This window comes from Platalea leucorodia (assembly GCF_965183815.1).
Source record: "Platalea leucorodia genome assembly, chromosome: 17".
Taxonomy (NCBI): Eukaryota; Metazoa; Chordata; class Aves; order Pelecaniformes; family Threskiornithidae; genus Platalea; species Platalea leucorodia.
This window is the reverse complement of record NC_138839.1, coordinates 3,084,529-3,111,290: the sequence shown is the minus strand read 5'-3', so window position 1 is coordinate 3,111,290 and position 26,762 is coordinate 3,084,529. Positions and strand designations below refer to the sequence as shown.

The window sequence follows — 26,762 nt, the reverse complement described above, 5'->3', positions numbered from 1 at the left end:
GCCAGGGAGATGTTGAAAATGCCGTTGCCTTTCGCCGTGCTCTCCCTGACTTATTCCCACGCAAAGATGACTCCCTCTGTCCTTTGGGGCTGGGGTAGCTGCGTTCGTTTTGAAGCCCCATTGCCTTCTTGCCAGCTGTGAGCGCGGGTGGCAGAGGCGGGAGGCACCGCCGGACGCACGTGCCACCTATCGCCTGCGAAGCAGGGCTGGGCCAGCCCTTTTCTCCCTGGGCCCTGGCGAGGCTCAGACGCTCAGCTGGGATTTAGAGAATCAGCTCCCGGCTGTACAACAGCTTCCCTTGTCCACGGGCAAGCGAGCAAGAGAGCGTTGGCACTGCGGAGGTTTGGCACCTTGTTCAGGCAGCTGCTGTTCCTCTGCAGACGGACTCATCCAGGGCCGGCTTTGGAGAAGTCCAACTGAAATTTGAACGCCTGCCTTTACCCCTGGCTCTACAGGAGAGAGAGGGGGTTCACAGCTTTGGTATCTCAGCCCTCAGGCAGTACGAATGTCCCTCTTAGCATTTCCCTATCGCATCCTCCACGGCATTGTTTCCATAAGGAAAAGCTCTAAAGACTGAAAGGGGCTGACGTGCCATGAACGGATCACCTGGGAGCGATACTCCACAATAGGATCTTTGGGCAGGGCCTCCGACCCCTCCGTCCTCCCAGGGTTCAGTGGCTTTGGAAACGGCATTGCCCGAGGGGCCGATTGCCCTGACAGCGGCGGGGGGCAGCCGGGGCTGGGCCCAGCCCTGCAGGTAAGAGGCCAGTTTCACGCAGGGGGGTTTGGAACGCGTACGTACGCAGCCACACGTAAGCTGCAGCGCTCGCACGCGTACGCGGCGATCAATGGCTAATATCAAGGGGTTCCAGAGCATCAAAACAATCAAAGAAATGTCCGATTATTGCTCTGCCATATGTAAAAATGCATGTGTGGATCCATCACCCCTTATTGAAAGGGGATCCACAGACTTAGATTCCACTGATCTCTACAGCGAGTGGGAAAAGCTCAGCTTTGTGCAAAGATGGGATGTGGCAACAAGCCAGCAGCAGGGTTGCCCTTTAGACGATACCTGTGTTTTTCTCCTTTCTTCCAAATAAAGCTCCGTTCCAGAAACCTCTGTCCCGCAAACACTAGCACTCTCTCCTTTTCCAAGTGGTTTAATCAGTTACCTTCCTTCCCATGTGTACTGCGTTAATTCTAGAACAATCCTCGTTGTGCATTACCAACAGCATTTTTTTGGTTTTTTTTGAGACTTTTCAAAAAATCCCTGTCAGGCATAAGGACCGCTCCGGCGGCCTCTTTCTGCCTGTGATTTGCTCAGCCCTCGCCGTCGGCGCATACGAGTGCCGGCGCTGCCGGGGATGGCTGGGATGGCGCCTGAGGTCAGCCCGCGGTGGCAGCGCTGGGATCGGCGCCTCCGGGCCGGCGTTGGTGTCTCTCAGCTATTCCTTGCTGCGTTCCTCCTCCAGCCGGGGTCCTGCCGCTGCAGGCGCCTCTTTACTGAGCCGTTTGGAGTGGTCTGCTGCCAGCGGCTTTTGTGCTGACCCGCCGGACAAAAAGGGGCAAAACCCACCGAAGCCAAGGGGAGTTTTGTCACGGCCAGAACGCAGCCAGGACTTCATGCACGGGGTGCCTGGCTCCTGTCTGGAACTCGGAGCGCTTCTCGAAGGGGAAGGGACGGTCTCACTAGAGGGAGATGAAAATTCAGTAAATAAAACATATACTGAAAATCCCTGCTGTTGTCTAGGTGCACAAGACACAGAACTGACCCGCACAGAATTCTATGTAACACTTCTCAAAGCTCCAAGGTTTTCCTAAAAATAAATAAATAAATAAATAAATAAATAAAAGGAAAAAAGCTCTTATTCTGCTTTTATAGATGGGGAAGCTGGACCCAGTCGCGGCCCAAGGTCACACAGTCGGTGACAGATTCCCCCGGGAGAGCAGGGTCCCATCCCGTTCGTAAGGCATTTTCTCTCAGAAACAGGAGCAGACATCCAAGTTACAAGACGTCGCAAGGCACGTGCGAGAGACGCCCTGCCCGGAGCTCCTCGCTGGGCCGGAGCCAGCGCGCGGCACCGGGGCTCTCTCCCACCAGCTGGAGAGGCATCGCGCCCCGAGCGAGTCCGCCCGGCCCCAGCCGCCTCTCCTCACCTCAGCCCTCGCCGTCTCCTTTCCAGCTCTTACCGCTGTTTGCCGCGGCTTGTAACCAAGCTCCGCGCGCCGGCGGCTCGTTCCTCCAGGCCTGCTTCTGTCTGACCCCTGAAGTCAAGGCCCGGTTTCAGCACGCTGTTCACCAGCGTAAGAAAGCAAATGTTGATGCTGTTTTAGCTCAACCTGAGGCGAGTCGGATACACCAGAGGCAGAATTGCTTTGCTTCGTAATTTCTCACCCACATTTAAAGGCAATAAAAGCAGGGGTTGCCTGGCAGCCCTTGGAGAGGAGTTACCTGGCAGGACAAGGGAGAAAATACTCCTTTTATTTAGCATGAAGCAACACTTAAATAATTGCTACTCGCAGTTTCTGTATTTGAGTGGGCTCCATTCATTCAGCTCCTCTTTGGCCTAGGCCTGCCTTTGTGCAGGACAGGCTACAAGACTTTTTTTTTTTTTTTTTTTTTTTGCAGGTCTCTGGCACTTTTTCCACCAAGAACATCCCAGAATATCAGGGTATTTCTAGTGTTTGTGGAACTATAGATCATTATTAGAGTGATAGCCTGTGGGCAAAGCAAACAAAAGGTTTAAAACAGACACTCCCTCTAACTAAATGATTTGAATCACCAACCCAGACCTTCAGGTCAGCAGAATTCAGTTTGAGCAGACGCCAGGGAGTCAAACAGGAGAAGCGCAGTCGCCCCTGCAAACAGAGGTGCGCGACTCTGCCATAAGCCAAAGCCATGGCCGCTTTCGGTACTGCAGACCTGGCCACACCGGATCTTAAGCGGGCTTCAGAGGTGGCAACAGACTCCAAAACTTCTGGCCAGGCTCCAGAGGCAGACGCAGGGAGCTTGGCCGTGAAGGCGGACGGCTTCTGACAGAGGTTGAACCCCTCTCCCATTTCCCACCACGCTGATTTTCCAGAGGTGCAAAGGGCTCAGCACCCAGCTCTGCACGGACGCAGCGTCTGCACTGAAGCTTATGGTAAATCTCAGTTAAAGCCTCCCTTCCAAATGTCTAACAGGGAACCGAAAGCTGCTTTTCTCAGCTGATCTCCAAGCTTTGTTGTTCATGCAGTTCCATGAGAACGCCGAGGGATCAGAGGAGTAACCCGAGAGATGCTGTGATGAGCGGAGGCCACGTTGCAGCCTTCAGATGTTCAGAAAACAGAAGTCGTAACTCACCTTCAGAGCCGGGACTTGCACACACATGCACGTACACAAAAATGTGGTGGGTTATTTTGGGTAAACCTAAGCTCATCTTGCTTGCTCAGCCTGAGACACCGATTTCTGTGTTTTGTAATCTTTGTCACCATGAGAACTAGAATTTTTTCTGTTTTCTTAAAATGAAAACTTAGATTCTCTCACAATTTCTTACCCAGTAGGCCTACAGGTCGTAAACAAGTTCTAAACGTTGTATGATCTGTGATATAGTCACAAGCGCTGGCAGCTGGGGAGAGCTAACGAAAGAAGATTGGTCTCAGTACTATGAACGCAGTGAAATTACTATGCAAGGTTTCCGCTGGAGGAGCTAGTCAGGTCAGGGGCTGTCCTGTTTTCTGACTCCAAGGACTTGGACTTTGTCTGGATTCAAGGACAGGCATAATGCAGGCCTGGACAACTTCTCCGGCCTCCTGAAATACGCACTAGATCAAACACTAGTGGTACCTAGAGAACAGCAGTTGGTCCTTTGGTAAACGGTGAAATAATGTCTGAGCAGGATTACGCATCGTTTATGCCCCGTTCAGCTCTGCTGACTAGGAAAGGGAGTAGAAATGAAGGAACAGGCTCAGGGAGCGAGCTCCTCACCAGAGCGCCGAGGGGCAGGACCCGCCTGGCCGACGGCAGGGCGATGCCCGAGGTCGCGGGCAGGGCGCAGGCTCTCTCCCCATCATCGCACGGGAACCCCCGCCGTTCTGCAGACAGCGGTGCTTTCCGATCGCCACCCCACCAGGTGACCCCAAGGGGAAGGATGTTTTTCTAAGAAGACAAAAAGCAGCCCTGTTCCTTTCAGCTCTGTAGCAACGTTCGGAAAAAGCAACTGACAATCAGGTGGAAGAGAGACAAAAAGTGCAGTTGGAAGAGGGCGCTGAGCACAGGCGAGGAGCGACGAGATGACTTGACGCTATTTCTTAACGTCTTCTCCAAAGACTGAGCCAATTTCTTTTTTCTCCAGGCTCTTTTACACTATTGTGCCCAATCACATCCACTCGACACCTACCACAGGAACTGCGCTTACAAGAGATTAAGCGAACAAATGCAAACAGGCGCCAAGACAAGAAAATAATCTGTCAGCTCCGCTAACGGGACTTCTGGCTTGTTGCTGTCAGCAGCACTTACTTCCCACACGGTCCCAACAGCTCCCTGGGGCTGGCTCACAGCAAAACCATCGCACGTGTTCGCTCGTCCACTTTGAAACATTCTCGCACCCCAAGAACCGGCGCCCAGCCCATTTCTCTTTTCCCTGCATCAAGGGGGGAGATTCCCCGTGAACCACGGTTCTGTCACCTCCCAGAGACCACCCACAGCACTTACCCGCGCAGCTCCGTCGTTATCGCGCCGGTGAGGAGGACCAGAGCTGTTACTGCTCGTGAAAGCCAGCTGGTACCTGCCACCGGCGCCTTAAGTTCGAGAAACGCACGTTCCATCCCAGGCTTTTGTGGAGCGGTGGATGTTACGTTTGGTATCAACCGGAGAGGTGCCTGAACTAACGGAATGCCCAAGATTCCCAACTTCAAGGAAATAGGGATTTAATTCAAAGGTTCGTTAAGTTGACCACTACAAAGAGCTTACTCTGGAACTCCGGAATGACTGCTTCGGAATGCCGAGCCAGTTATTTTCAGAGGGAAACACAACAGATAGCAGAGTCCTTAGCACTCAGCACAGCAAACGCTGAAAACCTACTCGCTTCTAAGTTCCCCTCAGCTACCGAATCCACGTGCCCTCTCTTTGATCTTGGACTTCCCGAGCAAAGCGAAACAACACAACATTTGCCCGCCCTTGCGGCCGCGTGCCGTCGCGCCAGGGAGCCAACGCAGGCACGCACGCCTCCGCGAAGCAGAGGTGCATCCAACGCACCGGCCCCCGCACCTCCTCTAGCCGCCCTAAGCGCCTTCTCCCGACCCCGCCTCGCTGCCGAGGCGTTCCGCATAGCGATCTGCGTTGGGCTTTTTGCTGGTGAAGACAGATTGTTCTCTTCTACAACAGGACGTCTTTCAATCCTGCGAGATAATCCCTCGTTTTGGAACAAAACCACTTTAATGTAAAGATGCACACACTTTCTCCCTTGCCTCTTCCTCTCCAGGTTTTAAGAAACGCGGTCTGCTTTCCAGTACGTAAGCACAGCACTTTAGAGAAGACAGGTGCTGATTTTTATGCCGAGGGACATTATGTTCATGCAGAAAAGCGTACATTGCCTGGCTCTCACCTTTATCCTTGCCCACGCTGCTTGCGCTGGAGGAAGGCCAGGCCGGTACCTAGCTCAACTGAGACTTAACTAAGGTGATTCCTCTGAAAGTCTCTCTGGAGGAGGCTGCAGCCACGACCTACCTCCCCGCAGGTTCCTTACCTCGGGAACCGGACAAGAGGCAATTCTGGAAGCACCCGGAGCAGAATGAAGTAATTAAACAGGGAAATTAATAAACAGAGATCTGAGGTTGACCTGCTCCAAGTAATATCCAGGTAGTAAGCAGCAGACTTAAAATGGGAACTCCCTGGAGAACGTTGTTACTTCAGGTTGTTCATATCTGAACAGATCAAAGTTGCTTTCTGTATCACATTATGTCTGAGCTACCTTAATATTTTGGCTTCCACTCCATTATTTAGCATACCAAGTATGAAATAATTAGTTTCCATCTGTGTGCAGACATCAAGTTAAGGCAGACAGTTTGCTGATTCAGGAACAGATTAACCTGCATTCCACAGCAGGGCTCTGCCGAAGCCCCACGGAGCTTTCCTGGTGTCTGCTGCCTATCTCCACTAGTTGTCTTTTCTCAGCTGAAACGGGATCAGAACTATGGTAAAGAACTACAAACCAACGGCTGCCGCGGCAAGGGGATGAGGAAATAAGGAGTCTTCCCCCTGCACAGGGAAGAGGGGCACCCACTCAAACTGTCCTGAACGTCTGCATTTGGAACAGGTAACGCTGGTGTGTAAAGCGGTAATTCCTGTTACGGAACAGCATCAGAGGGAGCTGCAGAGGCCAAAAGCATCGCTCGGGTCAAACAAAGATTAGGCAAGTTCACAAATACGTCCGCCGGTCATTACACAGAATAACCCTACGCAACCTCTAGCTCAGGAAATGGCAGACTGGAGGTTGGCTACAGGAAGACTGACTGCAAATCCCTTCAGCTGCCTCAGCTCCCTACTAAAAATTAAGAAAATTGCCCTAAGATTGGTTTGGATTTAAAAGAAGTGTTAGAAGAGTCACGGTCACACTGAGGCACCCACGAGACCGACCACAGAAAGCCTACTGCAGCTTTTTCCCCGCAGAGCGGACAGAGGCAGTTTAACCAGCGGGCAGCGGTTCGACTAAGATCTACTCGCAGAGCTTGAAAAGCTCAAGTCACAGCACCCTACTTCACCCAGCACACCAGCCTGCTCCCCCAGGACGGGCCCCCCGAGACATCTGCTACACTTACACCCCGAGTGTAACAACTTAGGCTAGTCTTAAATCTACTACAATTTGATCATCTCGTCATTCAGCACCAAATGTCTTCCCTTACGAGCAGGCACAGTGGTAACAGCTCATAAGAAACTACTATCAAGTGAATTTAATAGAAAATCAAATACTTTAATGAAATTAGGGAGCATGAGAGTAACAGCTCAGATATACCACTAGAACTGATACTACTGGGCTGTGGGGGTTTTGCTATTTTTTTTTTTTTTTAAATGCTCTGTTCTTCAACAAGCATGCAGATCGACAAACTACTAATTCTTCAGAGTGTCAAAGATCCTGAGTAAAGAATTTCAAACCACTTAAAATGTATATATAGGAAATGTCTTATGAGCTGGTGGCCTGCACACAGCATTGCACAGATAAAAATATACTACTCTCAATACACAGAGCTAAATACTTTCACATTTATCAGAATTTTCTACACAAGTCTTTTGATAGAATTCAAGTTTTGAATTTTCTGTATATATCTTCCACCTGTATTAAACAAATGCGTATTTACATTGTGGATAAAGTGTAAAGGCTAGTAAGGCCATATTCCCATACTGTACTGTAACACTGCAAAATATATATACACATATATAACCTAATATAGGCAACAGTTCTAAAAAAGTCACCTTACATTTGTACAACATAATTGAGTCAGTATGAAAAGACAGCTTTGTTAGCACCAAGCCACTCCAATGGTTTTTATCAACTGTCTTGAGCCTTCTAGTTCCACAGGGAAGGACTGTTCAGCACAGCATTCCAACTACTGAGCCACGGAGGTCCTGCTCGCAGAACTGGAAGTCCCAAATAACACTCCACTGCACTACGGTACGCAAATTACTAAAGAGCGGGCATAGGAGCATCCAGAGACAAGCTCTGCAGTGTTACGAGGTGACACTCCGGCAGAACAGTCCCCAAGACATTTAGCAGATTAAGTCTTTCACATCCTCCTGTCTCGTTAGTGTCTTTCCTTTGGATTCATGATAGTAAATACAGAATTGCCAGCAGAAGAGACATTACTCAAGCTAGGTGGTTTACAAGCCAGGTTAAGCCTATGCTGCAAAGACCAAACGGGGAAGAGCTCCACTGCTTAAATTCCAAAGGAAAGAACTTTTTGCTTTATTCATCGCCTGTGCCTACTGTGGCCAGGATGCTCTCGGTCATAGCGATGACTTGCTCGCTCATAGGAGCGGGAACGCTCGTGCCTGTGATTTCTATAGTAGTGACTCTTCTTCTTGTACTTCCCCGAATGGTCAGAGCGCTCCCGCGATCGGCTCCTGGAACGTGACGAACTCCTGCTGCGTGATTTCCGCGGTTTGTGTGTTGAGTATTTGTAGTCTTTTGATTTCTTGTAACTTCTCACCTTGGAACCTTTGTAGCTAGAACTGTGGTTGAACTGTCTTGGAGGAGAGTCGCTGCGGCTCCTAGAACGGCTGTGGGATTTGGAACCGCTTGATGTGGAGTAACTTTCACTTTTCCTACGGAAGGTGAAAAAGAACAGGAGAGAAAGCGTATGATTTTCTTAATATTAAATAGAATTACTCTACACTATTATTAGCACCTATAGGTAGTCACAATACAGACACACTTGAAATACCAGACAGACAAATGCTTCTCACATATAGAGCCAAGGCGTGCAGGCACGGTTTGAGATCAAGCACTTGGTTCTGTATTCTGCTGTTCAGTATCCCATGAAAACTAATCCTGCGTCCCAGATTTGATCGCGTCCAGTTACTATAGAAATACTGATTTTTGGAAACTCAAATCCGTTTTGAGTACAGTAGTCACGTAAAGGAAAAAATCTAAAACAGACTACTTAGAAAACATGTGAATAGCTAAGAGTAACTGCCAGATTCAAAGTGCTGCCAACAACAAGACAAAAGGTAAAATTACTTCTCCTGCTTCAGTTATAGTAATACTGTCACCAAAACGCCCGATTTTGGAGTTAATGTTCCTGTCTGTCTCTTTGATTACCCCTCTATGGGTAGCATGGTTACGTGCTGGATTTCAAAGTCAAAGGCAGTACAGAAAGCAGATTTTAAAGATGTTGAATTAAATTCAGATAATTACTAAGATGCAATTTTGAATTCAAATTTTAAGAAGAATTTTAATCAGCAGATTTTAGCTTTGGCCTTTTCCACATACACATTAATACAAAGCCATACTTCTATCAGTACCCAAACCCAACGGGATACAGACTGCTGAATAAGTAGTCAAACTTGCCTTGACTGAGGGGCATGAATCTCTACTACCCTCAACTACATAGAAAACCAGATCATTTTGTGTTTCATAAATTAAGGTTCTGCAGGAGCGACTGCCAGTGAGACTAAGGCTGGAGTTAAGAGTTCATCTAGTGCAGAAAATGCTTTAACTACTCCAGTACAGTTCAGTATAAACATAAAGGTTGTAACCACAAACACCCAGCTTTAAATATAAAAAACCCACAACAACAAGCCAACCCTGCTGCTTGGTGGGCCACGTGTCACCAATAAACAGGCTGACATTCAAAAATGTCCCAATACGCTTACGCTCTCTTTTCGGTCTGTTTGGGACAGGGATGGCAAGGTCAGACACTGCAACTCCCTTGACCTGCGAGCCAAGGCAGCACAGCTCTTCGCCATCACGTTTCTGGAGCTTTAACTAGCAGCACACACTGCGATGTTATTTCACAGCCTCTCTTGTTGAGAAACTACCAAAGCTCGCTCTGTGAAATTGTCATCTGGGACCTTCTCGCAGCACGCCCTTCTTTTACACAGTACATACCTGTGCTTAGGGGACGCGGATCTGGATGGAGATCTCGAATAACTTTGATCTCGACTTCCGCTTCGACTTCTGCTTTCTCTTCCTTTCTGAACGCTGCAAGAGACAATAAACAGTAAGCGATTTTGCTTAAAGCAGTAATGGGAGAAAATAAGCTTCTTCATTGTGAAAGCCTCACCCGTTTACTGGGCTATTTGAACTCATTCTTTTTGCTCCCTCTGTTTTCCTTTTAGCGTTCTTCATTGCCTGAACAGGTAGTGGTGAAGGTTTATTTCCTTTAACCTCTTTTGGAGACTCTAGAAAAACAAGCCTTTGTTACTTTATTTTGAAAGCATGGGTAGTGACAGAAAGAAGGACCGAAGCCTCCCCTCGCCCCGTTTCATCATCTTTGTAATGAGTGTACTGTATACACGCAGCTTGCGCACATGTGCACGCAGGCACGCGCACACAACCACCCACAAAAAGTGGATCTGCAGAAGTTCCTAGAAGGCAGAAGTTAATCTGAAACATTTCTGCCAAAATATTGAAGTAACACCGGGGAGTTAACTGCAATAGCAACACATTGCTTTCAAAGCCACTTCAAGAAGGCCGAACAGCAACTTCCTTTTCTTGCCAATTATTCAGTATCTTTTTAAAGGTAAACTGAGGAGGAAGATGGTAAACGTTACCTTCTAGGCAAGACACGCGCCAGACTGGAAGCTTTAGATCAAGTATAAAGGAAAATGCTCCCCGCCCGTCACCCAAAAATACTACTCCTGCCAGAGTTCCTAATCATACCTATGCTTTAATACTGCTTTAGCATCATAGGCCAATTGCAAGTATTTGTTTGAGTTTATTGCAAAACCACATAAAAGCAAGTCCCTGTACTATGTAACTTTAAACTAGCCTTAATTTTAGACTAACTTGATTTTAGCCTTGATCTGTTTCAAGAAATTACAAAGTTACAATGCTATTCAAAGTCTGCCATTTGAATAGTTGCTAGAAGCCAGCTTAAAAAACCCAACCAAACAAAAACTAAACCACACTGTATGTGCATCCCAAAAGGGTAAATATACATTTAAGATGAGAAAGAGTTATTAGAAACAAGTTATCCACTACTTGCCATTTTTCGGGATAGGGGAAAATCCTGATGTGTTATCCAAACTTGGGGCTCCCTCAGGTACTAGACCTTTCGCTTGTGCTTTTGCCTCTTCGATAGCTAATTTCTTCTTTTCTACTTTACTTTCCAGATCAGATAAATCAACCTGTGAACACAGCAGCACTGCTTATGAAAAAACTTAGCAAACTACACCTTGTGCTCACTCACTTATGGGGTGAGGGGAGGAATCTGAAGAGACCCAGACACTGTGACTACTATCCTGTTCCACCTCATATACCAGGCTCGCAGCTGGTTTCAAATGGGATAAGGTTTTTCCATCTCACGTTCTAAGTGGCAGCCTTTAATGAAGGCTCACAATATGAAAAAGCATCAAACCTTTTTCCGAGTATAGAGCTGCAAAATTTTTAAGCAGATTTCTTGAATTTCTTCCTCTGTTGCTCCAAAGAGTAAAAACCAGTGTGGACGATTAGGAAGTGGAATCTGAAAGGGAGGGGAAGACACGCTCAGTTTTCTGCTTCTATTAAAAGAACTAACAAACTTGAAATTAACGGAACTGTATGATCACCTCCAGTGTCCTAGCTGCGAGGTAAATACATGCACAGGCAATGCTTTCTGGCTGGAATCTTACAAAGACATCTGTTCTCAGGCTATCATTCATGTAATTCCTGAAAGACAAGATATCGGCAAAGTCGCAGGGCACTGCAAAGCTGTTTGTGTTTTTTGGGTTTTTGTTTTGTTTTTACTTCTACAAGGACTATTTCTTTCTGCATTCAGTTACTAGACTTAACATTATACTCCTGTAAATCTAAAGAAAAGTTGTATGATTTTACTAAAAAAATAATAAAAAAATCCCTCAAGGGGAGGGATGTGTGACAGAAACTAAGTTTGATTGACTGACTGGCTGCTGAAAATTCAGTTGTGAAACGAGAACCAATTTTAACTTCACTTTTCCTTCTGCATCTCTACTGGCCTGCTCTCATGCAATAGACAAATTATTTTCATCAAGACAACACACAACGTAATCTGAAGTACTCAGTTATAGACTCTCAGGTTCACATGTTTCTCTGCAATAGGGCTGAACCCAGATGGTTTGCTGAAAGCTGCAGCTCCCGTAGTCGTTCTCCCATGAAAATGCAGTCCACTTCAGCAGGCGTCAACTTCCACTGGAGATTTAGGGGGTTCCTTTTCCTTCAGAAGCATTATTTTCCATCCAGAACAGAGTTCTTTTTGATGCAAAAAGCAGCCATAGAAGAAATCAGGGTGTTTGGGAACATCAGTTCAGGAGAGTACTCAGTATTCAGGCAGATCTCCTCTTTGGCACATGAAATACGGTTTCCAAATTGTCCCATTTCAGTAAGGTTGCTTAAAATGAATATTCACAGAATGAGAAAACTGTAAAATATTGCATATATTCCAGTCAGTGCACTTAAGCATTATTCTTCTAAATCTTAAATACACAAAGTAACTTCCTCTGAATCTGTCAGCTGATGTGCTTAAAAAGATCTAGATTTTTGAGCACTTACGTCAAGCAAAGTATCAGATGGGGAAAAGCTAAAACCAAACACAATAGAAAGTCCTCAAAATCATATGCTTTCTGATAGTAGTAATTAACCATGCGGGTACCCAGTATACAAGGATTCACTAACCCCTAAGACATCCAAAGCAGAGACCACAGTTCAAACACTTGTAACCAGTTTACACAGGACAGACAAAAGGAACTTGAACCCCAAGAGTATCAACCTCCCACCTGCCCCACTTGTCTTACGTTCTTGCTTATCTGAAGAGCAACTGCTACCCCAGAGAAGCAAAGCTAAACATCAGCTCATCGTTCTGGAAGAAAGGAACTTCAAAACCTACTTTTCTTGTCCCACTACAAAGAGAGCACAAACCTTCTGGCAAAAGAAGTGGTAAAGAAAAGTGGTACTTCAAACATCTGGAAGTCATACAGCCTTTTCCTAATTTGCCAAATTGAAAAACAAACCTGCTTCCAGGTTTGGCCTCTGCGTATTTTCCCTGTGGGCTCAGAATCAGACACATGAGGAAATGAATCCTTGTCACAATATTTTAAGAAAAAGGTAATGTTGTAGAAATGCACATTTCAAAAAACAATTATACTGGATATCCACCAGTTTGCAGGTACTGGAAGCAACAAGCATCAGTACACAAATATGTTACTTTAAACATCTGAACCACTTCTCAATTGGGGTAATTTCATCCTTCCTCTCATAACAAGTAGAAAACTGGTAATGAGTAGTCCGTAACTCACATTTGAGTACTTCATGCAGTGGTACTGGGAAATCTGGTAGTGGGAAGTTTCTCTAAGTCCTAAGTATTGCATTTGACTCCAAGCTTCACACATCTACTCAAATGTTTTCTAACTAGTTTACAAATGGAAGCTAGATTTCAGGTTTTGTTGTGTTAATTCATTCCCGTAAAACTTAAATCCCACCTTAATTTGCTTTATCGCTTAAGAATACATCATCTTAACAGTTATAGAAATATACCATTAAAAATCTTGCAGAACTTCAACAATCAGGTTATAAAATATACAACAGTCAAAATGCACAATAAAAATAAAAGTCAAAAAGTATAAGCACAAGAAGCAGTTGGCCAGTTACTATACTATCATGTATATACCACCTGTCTAGAGTCAGCCTTCTCTTTGTAGAGCCTGCTTTGGTTTGACTGAAGACGGCAGCTATCCCTGCACCATAGCGCTTGGGCAGCAGAGGAGAAGTCTTAGTCACTTACCCTCAGAGGCTACCCTTTGATTAAAAGAGTACAGAAAAGAAAAGTCAAAACTGGTTCTCTACACACAGGTCACAGTACCAGACAGTTCAGTCAGCAGAAATATGATCTTTGGATTCACTAAAGGTTTTTAAACCACAGTATTGTTAAAAAGCATTACTGCTTAAAAGCATTATCTATTCGTTAAGTTTAAGACCTGGAATTTTACGTAAGCTTCCCATCCCCAAGCAAATCTTTACTGTAATGACAGCGACAAGGCAGAGGACATTTCTTGGGAAACATGAAAACATTGAGTTTATCCAGTCTTAGAAGCTGACATCTTGCATTATCTATATAGATAAAAGAAATTTATCTTTGCTGAGTTTTTGATACACCTGTAATCAAGCTCAAGCCCTGGGAAAAGCCATTTCCCAGCACTGGTAACAGACTTCAACTACACATAATTTTCTCTGAAGAACAAAAACCAAGAAAACCCTATAGCCCACTCAACATTTTCCCTTCAGCTGAAAAGTGAAAGCAGAGAGGAGGGAAGTGAGAAGTCAGGGTGGAAAGCTACCTTACCATTAAAACAGTGCCTCTAACCTAAGAGGCCGATCAACATTTGGGGAGTAGTTTGGGGCACGCCAAGAAACACTGGAGCTGTCTGGTGTGGCCCACAATCATTTCTGAGCAATGTTGCCCAGAGTGCCTCAAGTGACATATTTCTGCTACTGCCCCTGCTGGTCTCTTAAAACAAAGAAAATCAACTTACCATGAAGTCTGGACCAGGTGTTGGTTACGTTCACATTCTAATACCTGAAGGTACATAACGATTATCTGGAAGATATGGGTTATTGAGTTATTAACAAGAATCTTGAGAGCCACCTACTTATTTCAGAGGGACATCCATGAGGCATCTGTTATTCTCTTTCAAGTTCTAAAACACTCTGCACGAGAGAGCGTTTGCAACATCCCCAGCGTTTATGCACACAGCTTCTGCTCTCCAATGCAGAAGTCTGCATGAGTTGACACTCAACCAGATCTGACCTTCCTAGCTCTCCGTCTTCTGAGCTCAGTCACCAGGCTATTCATCTAGATGTCTTGTCTTCAACTGTTTTCAAGCTAGGTATGTTCTCCTATACAATTCACGATTCCTTTTTAGATGTAACTCGGGAGAAAATATTGCTAGCTGCAATAAGCAGTAACAGAAGTATGACAGTATTTGCAGAGAACAGATCTAACATGTTGTGGTCGCCGGTTTATTCAGTTCTAGGTTTTTGTTTTTTTTTCCTTGGGTTTGAAAGGAAAACAAGGATGCAGATAAAAAGACCACTCTAACAGCAAAAATTTGTACCAATTAACAAACGAGTATAATTGTCCTCTGGAGTACTGATAACATGAGTGAATTCTGAAAGTCCAGCAGGCTTAAAAAGACCTTAAGACAGCAGTAGTTTTTAGAAGAAGAAAGAGCAAGATCCCAATTTCTGCTGGCACAGAAACAGGAGGTTCTTTTACCACACTTAGCTACTTAAGGCATAATGCTAATGGTACCAAAGCACCAACTTAAACATTCGCAGTAGTTACATCCTCCAAGTATCATCCTAGTCTGATACGTGATACTTAAATATTGAGAATTGTCTCATTTCTAGTCAAACCCTTCACACCCAAGTGCACTTTTCAGAATCTAAGAAACACTGCTAACTAGCTCATATGGGTTTAATAACCTCAGCCTGTTTCCACAAGGAGCGATCATGACACACAGTGTTCCTGATAACAGGATATCACAACCCTAGGTCTCCAAATTCCTTTCTGCTTAAGAATCTATGTTTAGCTGATGTTTTCTAACACCAAAGCTACCTACTTATATAAAGGAATACTTAGCATCTGTATCCACCTCCAGTCGTCATTCAGCAGTGACACAAGACCAACTAGTAAGAATCTCTTAAATGAAAAAGAAGACATTGGGATCATAAGCAGCTAGCTTTACTGAATTAACCAGCATTATCATGTACAAACCATACAGCTTCCATGCAGTTAAGCAGTCTACTCAAAGCATTTATAGCCTATGAAACACTGATTATAAAGTTAACTTATACAGTACAAACCTTATGAGGATGCTTTACGTGAACACAAAATCCCAACTCCTTTAACACTCTTCTTTCTGCCTTAATAATTTGATTCTTCAAGTTCACATATTCTTGATCCAGTATTAGAGGCACAGGTTTTCTGCAAGACAATTTCAAATCGTGAAGAAGATAATCTTAACCTCAAGGAGTACTCATATGCAGGTTAAATTGCATTTGTGTAAAAATAAGAGACATCACTATTTATAACACCAAAAATATTTACTTAATAAAGTGTGTCAACTCACTTTTCTCCTTCATGAGATCTCTTCAAGATGTTCCCTGATTTATGAAACAGGGAATGATACTATCATCGGCCCATGAAGTTTAATAATTAATATGCAGTGTAAATACTTCTGATTATTTCAAAGTCTACGCTTACTTTTTTTCCCGTAGATGTCTAAGGCGATGGAACACGTTAATTACATCCCTTATGCGTCTTGGTGCTTCTTCAATTTTGGATGCCAGATGAACACAGGCCATTGACACATGCTGAAATATAAGTATTGCAAGACACTGATGTTTTGCTCAAATCAGGAACTGATCGCCTCCAACAGCTTAAGGAGGGATAACAAGAGAAAATGGTGGTAAAACAAGGAAATACTAAAAATTTGACAAAATCAGTACTATGCAGTTTTGTAAAATCATGTTGATCAGTAAGTAAAATCTACAGGCTAGTTACCAACACTCTGATTGCACCTAAGTTGACAATGCGCCAAAACAGATCAAAGATTAAATAATATTTGTAGCCATATACATATTTTAATATTTTCTTACCTCCATGGAATGCTTCACAAAAGACTTGGTATAAAAAAAACGTTGAAATAGCACCTGTCCTGTAGCCATAGCCACCTAAAAAGGAAGTAACCACAACAGGTATTAACAAAACGACTACCAATTCAAAAAAGAAGTTACCTAGAATGATTTCAACAGATTTAAGACCCAGAAGACTAGCTAAGCTATATTTAAGTACGGGATTAAGTTCAGTGGTATCTAAAGAAAACTAGCACCCCTACCTCAGTAACAAATTAAGTTGCCCAAAATGTTATCAATATCACAAACGCTATCTGTAAGTCAAATACATACGTTAAATTGCAAACTTATTTTATGAAGAATGAAAACATGCTCCAAATTAAATAAAAAAAACCAACACAAACACTAGAACCCAATAAAACTGGAAGTTATGACAGTATGCCAGAAAAATTCTACTTTTTCGGCATAGAAGTAGGGGGGAATCTAATCATATTATTATTTGCATATACTCGTAATACAATTTGAGCAGCTGAGACTCGGTAGCTAGAAAATGCCTGGGAAGTTTTACACTCGGAGAGCAACGAGACTGGTTGCGGTTGGACTTTGCCAGGAAACAAACCCTTCCCGTGGTCACTACAATTCCAAGGAGGCTAAGAAGTCTTTCTTTCCGCAAGCCCCCATCTTAGAGAAGGCTCTGCGGGAGCCCCCGCCCTGCCCGGGCCGGCCCGGGGAGGCGGCGGGGGCGGCGCAGGAAGGCGGTTACATCACCCGCTTCCTGCGCCCGGCCGGGCGGGGAAGGCCGCAGGCCCCGCGGGGAGGCCCGGCGGCTCCGGCCGCCCAAACCCCAGCCTAAACGGGCAGCTCCGCAGCCCTCCCCGCACCCCTAACGGCGGATGGCGGCCTAGAGACCGAGCGGCGGCCGCGCCGGCGGGCCGAGGCCTAGCGAACAAAGCTCTCCCCTGTCAGGGAGCGAAGACGCCCGGCCCCACACCCGCCCCGCCCCGGCCTTCTCCCCCGGCGAGAGGCCTCCCCACCCCGACCGGCCAGGCCGCGGCCCAGCCCCACCTGCGGGAGACGCAGCAGGATGCCGGCCGCCTGGATGAGCTCGCAGCCGGTGACGCGCAGCTCGGTCTCGGTGTCGGGGTCGAGGCCGCTGCTCATGGACGGGGTGAAGCGCAGCGTGTGTTCGGGCAGCAGGCAGTTCTCCAGCGTGATCAGCACCCCCGAGTACAGCCGGTCCCCGATCAGCACCGCCCCGGGGCCCGGCACCGGCGCACCGCTCCCCGCCGAGGCGGATCCCGCCGCCGTAGCGCCGGCAGCCTGAGGCCCCGCCGGGCCGCCACCTCCTACCGCTACCACAGCCGCCGCGCTGCCCGACCCCGCCGCCATTTTGTGGTGCCGCCGCCTCGCCTGGCTGAGCTCTCCCTCCCCGCCGGGCGGCGCCTCTGCCCCGGCGCCCCCCCGCCCCTTTCCACCTCCGGTCGACGCCTATTGGTGGAGAGCGGCGAAGCGGCGGTCGCCGATTGGTCCGGCCGCCGCGACGTCTGACGCTGTCCCCGGGCTGAACGCAGCGGCGTGACGCACCCGTCGGGAATTTGAACAGGGCGGGGGGGCGCCCCCCCCCCCCCGACCGTTGCCAGGCCCGTCAGCGCCGAGCCCCCCCCGGGCAGGGTTTTTCCCTCTCCAGCACCATAAGTCACCACTCAAAATTGTTTTTTTCCAGTAGCAATTACAAAAAAAAAAAATCTTTATTAATTCCTTAACAGAACGGAAAGCGTAGGCACGCTGTGTGTTGTTAACAGTGGAACTTCCGCAGGCCTGACTTACGCCGCTAACTTGGAACCGCGGTGTCTAACTCAACACGTTTCAATTACAACAATACAGGGGAAAAAGTCATCAAGGCGCAAGCTTCGTACCCGGACCCACCCCGTCCTCCTTCTGGAACCATCCTTAGAGGATTCTGTTCCACAGCTAAGATCTTAGCAGCAGTCAGTGAGCGAGTTTACTCCGCAATACAAGTTCCTGTTCGTGACGCGTATCTGCAGACTCTTTTAATATCAATAGTGGTGTACAATACGTGAAAATATCCCCTCTGGTTCTTTTCCATCTCCCAGGACAGCAAGGAAGCCTTCTTGTCTCCTCCTCTGGGCTAAGGCAGCTAGGGACTTGAACGTCTTCGGCTCATAAATAGCCAAATCAGCAATCATTTTCCTATTCAGCTCTACCTGGGACTAAATGCAAGAAAATTTGTTGGTTAAGTACTGTAATTTTTAGGAACAACACTGCAATGCTTAATGATTACCTGAGGTCTTAAGGCAAATTACCTTTTTTCTGTGCTGTACAATATTGGAACTATTAGTCACAGAACTGTCAGACATCACTACTCGGCCATGGATGTCTCATTAAGCCACTGTGTAAAATTAGTTTATTGACTTTCTCAAAGTCTGGTAGAAACCAAGAACTGAAGAAGAACGTCTTATTTCATGGAAGGTCACATGTTACAGGCTAATCCATGGCATTTGTTTCAGTTCTGAGACATACTCAAGTACACTGTTTGTACTAGAAGCTGCTTGGTATCTTAAAATGTGTCCTGGAGTAGAGAAAGACAGACTGCAGCATCAAATACTCTTAACAAAGCTAGATATTGCATGGTTAACTGCATATTCTAAGAGGGAGGTATGATATAAAACAGTTTGCTGCTTTTGGATCTTTTAACAGAGAACCTTACAAAAACACATTGCTCTGAGACAAGAACCAAAGGGACAGGCATGGGGGGGGGGAGAAAAAAAAGAAAAATGAGTTAGCGTTTAGGCAGTGCTTGATTCTTTTGGTACAGTATGACAAGAGTAACCAGGGGAATGAGTGTATAAATTTCAGAAACCGTATTACTTTACAGGAAACATGTCAGAAAACCTAGAAAGTTATCTATTTATTTGAAACATAGATAAAATGTTTTGAAATATGCTATAAATTCATGTGTAGCTCCACTTTAAGAAGCAGAAACAGTGCCCTTTTATTACAATCACAGCCAAGAGGAACAAGCTTTAATTTCACAGTTCCAGTATCAACAAATTAAAACCAGTTCCCCAGCATGTTTAAGAACAAGGGACAATGGCACCAACTCCCTGCATTGTCCATGCTCACCGAAACACAAAGCTAGTAGTGAAAAGAGTAGAGATTTCTTAGGGTTGTTTTTGCTAATCCAAGCTTTGTATCTTTAAATTTCTTGAAGTAAAGGCAGCTGTCACTTAATGCCCGCAGCAGCAACAAGTGTAAAAAGCATTTTACAAGTCTCGTTCTTGAAGTAAAAGTTCTGGGGACAGAACAAGGTGTAGAGCAACAATGTTCACCAGGATAAAAGGGGATTATGCACATAAGGAAGAGAAACAGGTTTAGGGCAGAACTTAGTTCCTGAAGTGAACGAAACTCCTTTCATAAGCAGAAGGCCTTTCATCACTAGAACCAGGAAGCAGGATAATGTTGGCAGAAGTTCAGTCTGACAGAAGGAGCTTTTCAATCCCTCCACCGTGCCCTATGCCGCTATCGCCTGCTCACGCTCCAATTTGGAAGTCCCCACCATTATTCTTCAAAGATTGGCAAGTGGAGGCTGCAGCTTTAATTCCTTGCAGTTGCATTCTTAGACAGTAGCCAGCAACCCTTTGATATGTTTTGTCATCTACTTGAAAGATTTCAGAATTTTAAGAAATTAATTTGCCTGGCACTTCAGAAGACCTCTATCAGACATTTTCTCCAATTTGTTGTTTCAAAGTAGTTATTCTTCAAGCTCCATCCTTACCTTAAGCAGATTGCTTATGAAAGCTGGGTATTTCAAACCATGTTCAAGAGAAGCTGCTTCAATCCTAGTGATCCAGAGCTAGAAGTGTAAAAATAAACATCTTGGATGATAAAATACTTTAAAAGTAAACCTTTTGTCATGCTGATCTGCTCACACTTAGTAAATATAACATTTTCAGACCTACAGTCTTCTCAGTGCAACATATGCATGTATGAAGTTCAGAACGTGAGCTGTTTCAGACCACAGAAGGACTACGCTTTAAACTCACATTTTTAAACTCACCCCCTGGTAAAACACTTTGAGAGAACCCCGCCCAGTAAGGGAAATGGCTATTTCAGTTCTGCTCTTCTCCCATTTTAGTGTCTACATCTAACATTTTGCTCTTTACCGCTCTTAGGAATCTCTTCTTCTCTCTTCTGGCCTTTGTAGACTTCACAAAAGCTCTCCGAACACTTCGTACAGCCAGCTTATAGCAGCGGTTCTTCCTTCCACGAAAATGCTGAAACAAAAACAAGATGTTCTTGTTCAGTTATATTTAAGCTGTTAAACCCTTCAGTAATACTAATACATGCTCATTTGCAATTCACAACTCTTCGTAACAAGGATCACAAAATACTTCACAAACATCAGCTAAGCCTTCAGTTGGCGTATAATGAAAGTATTTGTTCCTTGTTTTATAGCATGGGAAATCTGAAGCTGAAAAGTTGGAGCAGGCTGAAAAATTTCAGGCCAGCAGGAGGGAGCCAAAACCAGACCTCACTTCAGGCTGTGGTGCCGGGGGGGAAGGCAACCACAAAATCATCTTCAGTGCTTTCAGCCAGCCCCTTAACTCACATATTTATTCTCCTTCATGAGCTGCCCTCTCAGTTTTGTCAGTACGAATACAGGGATGGGACAGGAGCCTCTGTCCTGTCAAAAACACTGCAGTTGCCCAGACAGAAAGCATAATGAAAGAAGTTTACTGGAGTCACTGACATCCATCTAACACAAAGTAGGAAGAAGTTGCCAGGGCTGCACAGTCAGAGAAATAAATAACTACTGCTGGTACTATGGGCAGCTTAGGCACTACAAGACCAAGATACCGTCACTTACTTCAACATTTTCCATCTCAATACTACAGCAAGATGTAGTAAAAAGAAAAAATCTAAAAAAATCTACTATCTCCCAGGACGCAAACAGTCTGACCTTGAAAAAGGTTCTTCCCGAGCCTAGGTACAATAGCTTGAACTCCAGCTGAAATCATGCTGTGAAGCGGTCTCTTTTAAAATGCACTTGACGAGCAAGGTTAATTTTTTTTCCCCTCCTCCTTTGCCCAGTTAAATAAAAACAAAACAAAACAAAACAAAACAACAAAACCCGACAACCAACACCAGCCCACGGCGTGCTGTATTTACAGCCTGCTCTTCCCGTGGTGCCTGTACGCCTTCTGCCACAGGGCTCTGACTTCTGTTCGTACCCGTCCACAGGCGCACACTGCTGGTACCGCACGAATACCAGACTCCGGCTTTAATCAAACACAGGCGAATTTACAGAGAAAATACTAAACGGGCGTCAGCCAGCTTCACGGACCCTCGGCGTCTGCAGGAGGCGGCAGCACCCCACCGCTGGCCGCCCGAGGCCGCTCTGGCAGCCGGGGCGGGCGGCAGGCCGCGGGCTCCCCGGGCCCGGGAGGGCGGCGGGCGGCCGCGGGGAGCCGGCAGCGGCCGGGGCCGGCGGGGAGGCGGCGGGGACACTCACTCACTCACCCGCGCATACTTGAGCACCTCCTGCACCCTCCAGAAGCGGTCGGTGAGGCGGCTGCGGAGCCAGCGGGCAGCGCTCAGCACCACCATCGCCGCCGCTTCCCGGCGCCCGCCGCCTTCCGGGGCGGGGAGAAGGGGCCCGGCCTCGGCCCTTCCGCCCGCCCCGGCTCCCCCTCCGCTCTGCGGTCGGGGTTCACCTCAGCAGTTCCGTGGTGCTGTGGATCTAGTGGATGCTGAGGCATAAACTGCAACAGTCTTTCTTTGGTAGCGCTTGGTGACTGCTGGTAACGACCGCAGACTTTAGAATGAGGTATACAGGCTCTGAAAACGTTGCTTTCTGCCTGCAGCGTGATGCCAAATGCTTTTTACCCAGAGACTGAATGAATTACTGTCACTGCTAATAATTCCTTGTGGTTAACAGGAAATAACAGCCTTTTCTTCTGTTACCAAACTCCTTTCAGAAATGCTGTCAGCATTCCATTCTACAGTAAGAATCTACAGGTTTACCGCTTTCAGTTGTTTTTTGTTTTTCCTTATTGCTGGCTAAGCTTTTCTCCAGTCAAAGATCCTAGAATCAGTTAGGTTGGAAAAGACCTTTAAGATCATCAGGTCCCAGTGACTTGGGTGTCAGCTGCTGAGAGCTTTCGAAGGTAAATGCAACTGCCACGGACCAAATGGTACTCGGCGAGCACCGTTACTGCGATACTGCTGTTAGGCTGCAGCCCTGTCGATCATCACTGACCTGTCTCTGCAGTCTGACACACTCTTACATGATCACCTGCTCTTAGTATGCAAAGGCTCGACCTTTAATTCTTTAGTTTGCTCAGTAAAGTGCTTTCAGTGAACTAGCAATCCATGTGTCCACAGAGACACGAGGAGGGAGCAGCTTTGCCGTTTTGAATTCTCCTTTGTCCTGCGAGGTACTGGAGCTGTTTGTGAAGCTGCGCGAAGGCTGGGCCTCCTTTGCAGCCGCTGTTCAGTACCCATCCCTGCACCACCGGACCACGCTGCTAGCGGTGCTCAAACTAGCAATGCTAAAGCAGCCTGAAAAGTTTTTGTGTTGTTTACAGTGACTGGAAGAATTCCGTACTTGGTAGCACGTCTTCCCATATCCTGTGTGTAAGACATTGTGAGATGTAAAATGAAAATTTATGAACGGTAACAAACCACAAGATGGTGCTGTCATTATAGACAGTGGAAGCATTCTTTCTTAGCAACAAGAAATCTCTGTCATCAGAGAACTAATAAATTTGTCTGACCATCTTTAATCATTACCAGTTTCAGCACCTCAAAACAATGATGCTCCTATTTGTTAGAAATCACTCCATAACTCGCACCATCATCAAGACACCTTTCCCACTGATGGGCAGGTACTTGTTAAGGATGTGGAGATTTCACAGAATTAGAGGCTTGGGGAATCTTTCTTACTGTCACTGTTTGACACAAAGGTCACTTGGTTATTAAAAGAATCATTAGAACATGTGTTTTTTTCCAAAGGAAAATAAATTTAAAGAATGCAATTTTCAGACCTCCCACAGGTTAAAATGCATTATCATTATAGCAAAAGAACTTTGGAAAGTTTCACTGGATTTCACAAAGCTTTTTAGAATTTATGGCACTTTTATGCCTACTTAAGCAGCTTTGGTTTTTACCACACCACCGTGCCCTCGCCGACAGATGGTAAAACCCCTTTGTATTTACAAAGGAATAAAACTGGCACAAGGACAATCGCTGTGGTGATGGGGTGCAGCTTGTTAAAACACCTCCTGATTCAAGCTCCTCTGGTGCTTGCCAGAGCCATTTCTGGCTCCTACACCCGTCCTGCAGCGAGCTCCAGAGTCCCAAAACACAAATGATCCAGGGGCTTGGCATGGTGGAAGGCGGCAGCATGGAGCGAGAGACCTGGTCTGGGACTGTAGAGAGGAGATGGGATGCAAGCAGAAGTGCTTTTGAAATCAATTTTAAATGTCTGGATTAGTTAGTCCACCTTTCAAAAATATTTCAATGCTCGACATTCAAAAATGAAAAAGCAGAGGAACATCTTCATATTTCGGAGACAGTTGTCTGTTGTTTTTTGACTTACAATGCAGAGCTGTGGGAAATGAATTTATAATCAGTTTAAAGAAGTAATTTTCAGAGATATTTTTCAGTTTGAAAACCAAGGAAAACCATTATTCCCTGTGCTGAGAGCATGCGGTTCACCGTGGCGCCCAAGATGTTCTTTAGCACTCCAGCTAGGTGGGGTACCTAAACACAAGAATAATCTTTCAATGGCAGGAAATAGGATTCCTCGGGGCAGTATTCCGCAGTGAAATTCAGCTTATGTCATGGCTCCTTCAACCCCTTCTACTCAGTTCTGTGCCCCTGGTTTCACTTCTCCCCAGCGAGGCAGGCCCAGGACTCCCCTCTGCGGCTGGGGAACTGGCAGGCTGGCTGCGGACAAAGAGCTTCAGCGCTTTGGTCACTCTGGTACCAGAAACTCTTGGTCCCTGCTGCCCAAAGGAGAGTAATTGCTTTCTGGATTTCACACTTCTGTTTCCTACCCTGCTCCTTCAAGGGCAGCTGAGTTCAATACAAACAGATGTTGACTTTAATCTGTGCTACAAATTAATGTCTTCTCTTATTTACCAGCATATTCCTTCTGGAACAAATCAGGATACAGGCTGCTGGCAGTGCTGGCAGTCTGAGAGTCTATTTTTAACCTTCTTCCCCTCACTTGGCAAGTCAACTTTTTTTTTTTTTCATTGTGAGAGAACTCAACAGAAAGAATAAATAATAACAAACAAAACAGATTAATTAAATCCAGTGTCACCTTCAGTGCTAGAGCTAGAGGAAATAAAATTACTTGAGCGAAATCTAGTTTGAGTCATTAGCACCAGTCCCTGGTGAGGACCAGCGCAGCTTCCCTCTACTTTGGGTGGAGAATGGGTCTCTGTAGCTCCGGAGTGATGCTCCCTCCTTCCCCTGTTGCTCCCTGGGGGTGAGAGGCTTTTCCCCCCAGTCAGGAACCCCCACGCAATGGCACATACCCAGCCCAACCAAACCCCACCATCGCCGGGGAACAGCCACCCTTGCTCCATTTGGGATGAATGTCAGGCGAAACTAACAGCCCTCACTCAAAACAGAGGCAAATACAGGGCACGAGAGGCAAAGCAATTTTCTTTGCCGTTGTCTGGCTGTTGTCTCTAGGGGAGATGCAGAAGGCATTCCAAAGAAAATGTGCTTCAGGGAAGAAGTGAGAAAGACACAGCTGGAGCAAGCCCTGAGAGCAGGGCTTCCAGAGAGTCCTTTTGGGCAGAGTGCTTGCTGGAAAGGGGCTAGCCTTCTACGCAAAAAACCACCTCCTGTTATTTGTTCCCTGTCATATTTAAGAAAAGTTACTTTTGTGCCACTTGGTAAATAAAGAGGATTATATTGGGAGATACTGGCTCCCCCTTTTATTTTCTCCTTCCCAAACCATCACGAAGAAGCTGGAATTTTGCATAAATAATAAACCTTCCATCGTCGCTGCCACAGTTGGGTGTGAAAAGGTTTTTCACAACTCAAAGTGGGACGGTGAGATTGCTGCAGCTCAAAAACTAAGAGCCTCAAGAATGAAGTGTGTGCACGTGGATGTGAACACCCTTGATTCATATACATTACTTTCACAGCAAAGCCATTAATTCTGAGAATTGCAGAATACTAGCCTGGCTTTGTAACTTTCCCAGGCTCGTAAGCAGATGACTGCACTGGGATAAGACATTGAGATATCTGCTCCCACACCTCCCTGTGCCTTCCACTCTACAGCCTGGTTCCCCGGGGAGCTGGCTGACAATAGCAGTGACGTGTGTGTTTCCAGCAAAAAAACCTTTTGATTAGTTCATCAGGTTTGGTTCTTAAAAAGAGGTGGGAAACAAGGGCTGGGGACGAGAAGACCCATCTTCACAACTACAAGCACATTTTCCCTTTCCAGCACAGTCTGGGGTGTTAGGGCCCTCAGGGCATCGATAATGGCCCTGATAAGCCTCAGCTGAGGCTTCCACCCACACCCTCTGCCGGGGGCCATTTAAGCTCAGCCCTGGGAATTTCATTTCTGCCTGAGCTGCTGTGGTAGGTGTACCTGTTTCTGGGGCTAGCTGGGTTACTGCTAAGGCTGGTCATGGACTCTGACCCGTAGCCTGACTTCCCGGCTTGACCTTGGACCTGCCTTATAATGGTAAGCTTGCCTGAAGATCTGGACTCTTAGCTGAATCTGACCACCATCTGCGAGTCTACTGTTTTCACCGAGCTTGGGTGCTGTGGGATGGAGGCTTGGCTGGCAATGCTCTGCCCTGCTGGCTGTGGTATTGCACTTGGCTCCCTGTCCCTTAGGGAGCAGCAAGAACTTAATTATTGCCCAGCTTCCAGCAGTCTCCTGTGGCTGAAGCTTTGTGTTTTTCTGATGGGCTTCGAGATGGGTCAATGGCAAGCACAGAACAAAGCGCCCCATGGAGTTATGAGTTATTTCTGCTGTTGGTAAGAGTGATAGGCCTGACTTGTGATCTCGTATGGAATAGCCAGATGGATTTTTACTGCTGGATACTGATAGAGCTGAAGTCTGTGAGGCCCTTTTGGATGTCTAAGAGGCTCTACAGGAAAAGCTATAGGAAAAAAACCTGAAGCAGTAAGTGTGGATCAACTAATAATTTTCATAGCTAGGGGATTGCATAACAAGTATGGACATTGTTGAGCTGTTTAAAATCTACTTATTTTGTTTCAAAAGGCTTCCTTCTCACTGGTGTCGCTCGTTACACCTTTGAAATCTGTACCCTCACACAGCTCTTCAACTCCCTTCAATTTTAAAGCCTCTGTTTTGATATCGATTACATGTGGCAGGTTGCAAATGGTCTCAATTTGTCTCGCTGCTTTCTTTCCACAAGCAGTGTGTAACACCCTGCCAGCCCGGGGTGAGAAGGTACTGTC

General features: G+C 46.1%; 2 protein-coding genes across 5 annotated transcripts; both read right to left on the bottom strand.

Annotated features, from left to right (window-relative positions):
* Positions 1 to 7,135: 7,135 nt before the first annotated feature.
* CCNL2 (cyclin L2) lies at positions 7,136 to 17,728 on the bottom strand. 4 transcript variants are annotated; one of them, XM_082329119.1, is made up of 11 exons: positions 17,349 to 17,728; positions 16,308 to 16,382; positions 15,913 to 16,022; positions 15,513 to 15,633; positions 14,180 to 14,244; positions 11,246 to 11,345; positions 11,056 to 11,160; positions 10,684 to 10,825; positions 9,760 to 9,877; positions 9,585 to 9,677; positions 7,136 to 8,299 (listed from the first exon to the last, which is right to left on the bottom strand). In XM_082329119.1, the coding sequence occupies exons 1-11, from the start codon at positions 17,670 to 17,672 to the stop codon at positions 7,945 to 7,947; spliced, it is 1,608 nt and encodes a 535-aa protein (XP_082185245.1). In that variant the 5' UTR covers positions 17,673 to 17,728; the 3' UTR covers positions 7,136 to 7,944. The 4 variants fall into 4 exon arrangements, with proteins under 4 accessions (XP_082185245.1, XP_082185246.1, XP_082185247.1 ...); XM_082329120.1 differs by lacking the exon at positions 17,349 to 17,728 and having other exon boundaries at positions 15,913 to 16,087; XM_082329121.1 differs by lacking the exons at positions 14,180 to 14,244; positions 15,513 to 15,633; positions 15,913 to 16,022; positions 16,308 to 16,382; positions 17,349 to 17,728 and adding an exon at positions 11,696 to 11,871.
* Positions 17,729 to 17,992: 264 nt separating this feature from the next.
* MRPL20 (mitochondrial ribosomal protein L20) lies at positions 17,993 to 21,937 on the bottom strand. Its single transcript, XM_082328879.1, has 4 exons — positions 21,825 to 21,937; positions 20,468 to 20,578; positions 20,080 to 20,157; positions 17,993 to 18,514 (listed from the first exon to the last, which is right to left on the bottom strand). The coding sequence occupies exons 1-4, from the start codon at positions 21,909 to 21,911 to the stop codon at positions 18,341 to 18,343; spliced, it is 450 nt and encodes a 149-aa protein (XP_082185005.1). The 5' UTR covers positions 21,912 to 21,937; the 3' UTR covers positions 17,993 to 18,340.
* Between the last annotated feature and the right edge of the window lie 4,825 nt (positions 21,938 to 26,762).

Excerpts from the sequence above, each read along its gene's own strand:
- CCNL2 (XM_082329119.1), bottom strand. The coding sequence starts at position 17,672 with ATGGCGGCGGGGTCGGGCAGCGCGGCGGCTGTGGTAGCGGTAGGAGGT. Across the intron at positions 14,245-15,512 it reads ACGTAAAGCATCCTCATAAG|ATAATCGTTATGTACCTTCA; the intron begins GTTTGTACTGTA and ends CATATCTTCCAG. Across the intron at positions 8,300-9,584 it reads TCCGCGTCCCCTAAGCACAG|GAAAAGTGAAAGTTACTCCA; the intron begins GTATGTACTGTG and ends CACCTTCCGTAG.
- MRPL20 (XM_082328879.1), bottom strand. The coding sequence starts at position 21,911 with ATGGTGGTGCTGAGCGCTGCCCGCTGGCTCCGCAGCCGCCTCACCGAC. Across the intron at positions 20,579-21,824 it reads AGGTGCTCAAGTATGCGCGG|CATTTTCGTGGAAGGAAGAA; the intron begins GTGAGTGAGTGA and ends TTTTTGTTTCAG. Across the intron at positions 20,158-20,467 it reads AGAAGAGATTCCTAAGAGCG|CTCTGGATCACTAGGATTGA; the intron begins GTAAAGAGCAAA and ends TTACACTTCTAG.